This window comes from Hipposideros armiger, unplaced genomic scaffold, assembly GCF_001890085.2.
Source record: "Hipposideros armiger isolate ML-2016 unplaced genomic scaffold, ASM189008v1 scaffold_11, whole genome shotgun sequence".
Taxonomy (NCBI): domain Eukaryota; kingdom Metazoa; phylum Chordata; class Mammalia; order Chiroptera; family Hipposideridae; genus Hipposideros; species Hipposideros armiger.
In genome coordinates this window covers 700252-704989 of record NW_017731361.1, presented here as the reverse complement: position 1 = coordinate 704989, position 4738 = coordinate 700252, and the positions used below count along the sequence as shown (strand labels likewise).

Here is a 4738-nt window from a genome sequence, read left to right as displayed (position 1 = left end):
GTCTGTTTCCCTTCCCTGATTCCCTAGTGTTGTTCCCCTCCTCCAATTCCCGAATAAAATCTTAAAAAAAAAAAGTTTATTTTATAAATACATAGTTAAATAGCCCTGTTTGATGTGTGTACTTAAAAAAATCACTGTCCATCTTACTGTCCATCTTCATCCCTGCCTCTTTGTCTGCCTAACTGCTGTTCATTTTTCATTCCTGCTTAAGCATCATTTCCTTAGGAAGGCCCTCCATGACCTCCTTGAATTAGGTTAAATCCCTTTGCTATTTATTCTCATGGTACCTTGTGCTTCTCTTTAGTATTGCTACTTACTTATCTCATTACTTCTTCAATATCTGATTTCCCTGGCCAGTCATAAGCTTTATGAGGGTAAGAACTGTACCTTTTTAATATACTGCTATGTCCCCACTGCCTTCCATATAGTAGGTGCCCAGTGAAAATTTGCTTAATTGAACTTAACAGTATATTGTGAATATCTTTTCATGTCAATGAAATCACATCTACATCATAATTTTAATGGCTTCATAAGATTGCATCACATGTGTCCTAATTGAAAATCAACTTCCTTATTGGTTGGAAATTATAGTTCTTTCTAATATTTTGCTCTTATAAATAATACCATTGGGCCATCTGAGTGGTGCGATGGTTAAGAACTGGCTTGGGACGCCAGAGGGCCCTGGTTCGGATCCCACATATGAGGGCCAGTGACACTGCCCTCCACAGCTAAGATGCTGNAATTATAGTTGACATACAATATTATACAACATCAGCTTCAGGTGTACAGTGCAGTGATCAAGCCTCTACCCCATCCATGAAGTGGTCTCCCTAACAAGACATGTGACCATCTACAAAATATTTATGACATTGTTAATTATATTCCCCAAACTGTCTTTCATATCCCTGTGGCAATAATGTAGTTACCTATTTATGCTGTCTAATCCCTTCCCCTTCTCCCTCATCTCCACCTTCCTCCCAAGTAGCAACCATCAGTTGTTCCTCTATATCTCTGAGACTATTTCTGTTTACTTTGCTCGTCCATTCAGTTTTTTAGATTCCACATATAAGTGAGATCATATGGTATTTGTCTTTCTCTGACTGACTTATTTCACTTAACGTAATAGTCTATAGGTCCATTCATATCGTTTCAAATGGTACGATTTCCATCTTCTTTATAGCGGAGTAATACTCCATTGTATAAATGTACCACAGTTTCTTAATCCAGTCATTTACCGATGGGCATTTTGATTGTTTCCAAGTCTTGGCTATTGTAAATAGTGCTGCAGTGAACATAGGGGTGCATATATTTTTTCGAATTAGCGTCTTGGGTTTCTCTGGATAGATACCCAAGAGTGGAATTGCTGAGTCATAATGTAGTTCCATTTCCAGTTTTTTGAGATACCACCATACTGATTTCCATAGTGGCTGCATCAATCTGCAGTCCCACCAACAGTGCACCAGGGTTCTCTTTTCTCCACAACCTCCCAGCACTTGTTGTTTGTTGATTTATTGATGATAGCTATTGATGATTTATTGATGATGCCAGAGTGAGGTGGTATCTCATTGTAGTTTTTATTTGCATTTCTCTAATGATTAGTAAGGTTGAACATTTTTTCATATGCCTGTTTGCCATCTGTATGTCCTCTTTAGAGAAATGTCTCTTCATATCCTCTGCCCATTTTTTAATTGGGTTGTTTGTTTTTTGCAGTTACAGTATTCTTAACGATTGCAGTGATTGCAGTTCACGCAGGGTCTTTAGGGAGCGTGGTGTGCGGGCAGAGCCTTCTTGGTGATAGGGTTAAATCTGGGTAGGAGAGATATGCGAGTCCTTTAGGTCTGGCCAGCCTCTTACCAGCACTGCAAAGGCAGTGGACCTCTTGGGGAATTGTTAATACTTGTTCTTGTGGGTGGCACCCCTCAGTGGCATGATCATGCCTCTCAGCATTTATTCTCACTTGACTGACAGCCCCAAGCTGTTCCCACTGCTCCCTGAGCTGCTCTTCCCCTGTCTCAGTAAGAGTTAATGGGATGGGGAGCAGAAAGGTGAAGACAATTGGGGAGCTCTGAATTTGCAGCACAGCTCAGTTGGATCTCTCTGTGTGCCTTAGGGAACGTCAGGCTTGTTAAGGACATGGACAGGCTGATGAGTCTACCCCCATGTCTAACTGAAGATGGGCCAAGTCTCTGTGACAGTTATAGGGCGATAGTGCGGAACCTGGGTGGGAGAAAAAATACCCTTGTGTGGCTGGGGTGGGTGCTGGTGCTGTGACCCATCTTGTCCCCTCACTGGTGTCTTACAGTAAGCAGCTGTTGTGTGACGTGATGATTGTGGCAGAAGATGTCGAGATAGAAGCCCACCGTGTGGTCCTGGCGGCCTGCAGCCCCTATTTCCGTGCGATGTTCACAGGTATGGCGAGGGGAAACAATAACCCAGTTAGGAGGCTGCAGCCCGCCCTCCCCATTCCCCGCCGGGAGGATATGAGGGTGGTGGCATGAGGGGAGGGAGGAAAGAGTGGCTGTGACACCACCATGAGGAGCTTCTATGTGCCAGACATTGTGCTTGGCACCTTGGAGAACTTGATGGAACTGTAGTCTCAGGCAGGCATGCAGCCCCCGCCTGTCCACCACGAGGCAGAAAGAGGTAGGATCCTATAGTCATTAGTTCTCAAACTTCAGCATTTTGTAATCATGTGGAGAGGTTGTAAAAAAAATACAAACCATTGGGCTCATCCCCGGGGCCTTCTGGTCTCTCACTTTGCACATGGGGGACACTGAAGCTGAGAGGAAGGGAAGGGACTTGCCCAAGGTCACACAGAAAATGAGTGGAACTTGGCTTCCTAGTGGCTGGCCCAGCGCTCCCCTGGCTGGCCCACATCTTGGCCTTTCCCAGCCCTTCCTTCCAGGCAGGGCTCGTGGGCCTCCTCTGGCCCTTACAGGAGTGTGAGAAAGGTGCTAGTGGGGCCTGGGGCGGGGGAGAGTAAGACCCAGGAATATTTGTCATTGGTCATTCAGTTTCAGCACCTTTGCCAGCTTTCCAGGGAGCCCCTGTTCCCTGAGCATACCTAATAGCCTTGACCAACTATTTCACATGTGTTACTTCTGAGACTGAGTTCCCTGAAACCCATGGGCTGAGCTTCCGGTCTGGAGAGCCTCACAGCACCTGCCCTGAACCAGGTACATGCAGTGCTGTGTAAATCACTGCTGACCAAAGGCTAGCTGGGCTGGGGAGACCCCTTCCACACGCCTGCCGCATACCCTATGCTTCCTCTGAGTGTGACCACTGCCACTCTGCATTCTTGTCTGCTTCCTGGTGTCTGCAGGGTCTGTGCCCTGGCGTCCCGGGTTGGCTGCTCCTCACCCTGCACTTTACAGCTCAGATGTCTCCACAGAGCGGCCTCCTCTGACCACCCTAGATATAGGCCCCCACAAAGTCTCTCTTCTATTCCATTACTTGCCTATATATTTTTTTCATAACATTTATCACTACCTGAAAATTATTTTGGTTAGTTGGTTTACATGTTTTTTTCCCTGTCTCCCCTCGCTAGAATATAAGCTCCATGAAGTTAGGATCTTGTTGGACTTGTTACTGTACCCTGAGTACCTGGTACACAGGAGGACTCATATTTTTTAAATGAATGAATGAAATGCCTCTGACACTTGATTGTGAGCTTTGGGCACTTGGGGACCATGTCTTGTCATAGTTAAATCCTCAGAGGCCACCACAGGGCTTGGTATTTAGTATAAGACTGAAAGAATGAACTTGCTAAGAATGGATGCGTGCAGGCACATTTTTGTTTACATAGGCCCTTATCTTTTCCAAATATAGTACACAGCCTCTGCCGGACAAGAGTGGGTCCTGATGGGGGAGACTTGGCATGTGTATTTTGAGGGTTCCTCACATGTGTGCCCTCCTGGCTCATCATATGAAAGAGCTGGTCTCAACTCAGAGCAGTACCTCTGCTAAGTGTGGACCAAGCCACTCTGACCTCACCGTGAGCCTTGGGCCAGGAATTTCAGTGTTGGCCTGGAAAGCCAGATAATTTCACTACCTAGAAATGTTGAGCCGCATTATCTTTGGAGTAGTCTCAAACCCTACTAGTAATGTTTCTTTTCCCTCTCATTTATCCATCTCTCTTTTTAGAAAAATAATTTATTTTGTTTGCAACTGTTATTTAGCTAAAATTTCAATAAATATTTCTGACAGTCATTCTTCTCTGTGTGTGTGGTTTGGAAAGTCTAGCGTTGAGAGGGATTTGTTTGGAATCACAATAGTCCTGGCTCTACTTTTTGCTAATGAACTTGCCTCTCCTGTAGTGGAAGAGCCTAAGCAAAATCAAGGTGATTTTAGAAATGGAGAAAGAAGATGCTTTGGGGGCAAGTCTTGGATTCTAGTAATTGAAGGCAGGAGAAGATCAAGAGAAGAAAGCGATCTAATGTGATGTCCACCGAAGCCTTCCATTGAATCTGGATACTGTCCATCGTTCTCCCAGCCATCCATCCATCCATCCATCCATCCATCCATCCAGTATTCACATATATTCATTGCAGAAAAAAACTAGAAAATGTGGGCAAACAAAAATTTAAAAATTACGTGTAATACATCTGGATAAGATTATAATTCATATCCTTTTAGATTTTGTATTTATAAATACATAGGTACAAAATATATTTGTAACATAGATAAGTTCATTTTAGGGCTGGCCAAGTGGCGCGTTGATTAAGAGTTGCCTTGGGAC

At 44.4% G+C, this 4738-nt stretch overlaps 1 protein-coding gene across 6 annotated transcripts in view; it reads left to right on the top strand.

The window, feature by feature from the left end:
- Positions 1 to 4738, top strand: part of KLHL3 (kelch like family member 3) — a 256432-nt gene that overhangs the window by 171311 nt on the left and 80383 nt on the right. For 5 of the 6 annotated variants that reach the window (XM_019661575.1, XM_019661580.1, XM_019661601.1 and 2 more), the window contains one exon: positions 2303 to 2409. The exons of the other annotated variant lie outside the window; for it this stretch is intronic. In XM_019661575.1, coding sequence (XP_019517120.1) covers positions 2303 to 2409 — 107 coding nt within the window. The remainder of the gene's footprint in view (positions 1 to 2302; positions 2410 to 4738) is intronic. 6 annotated transcript variants of the gene reach the window in all.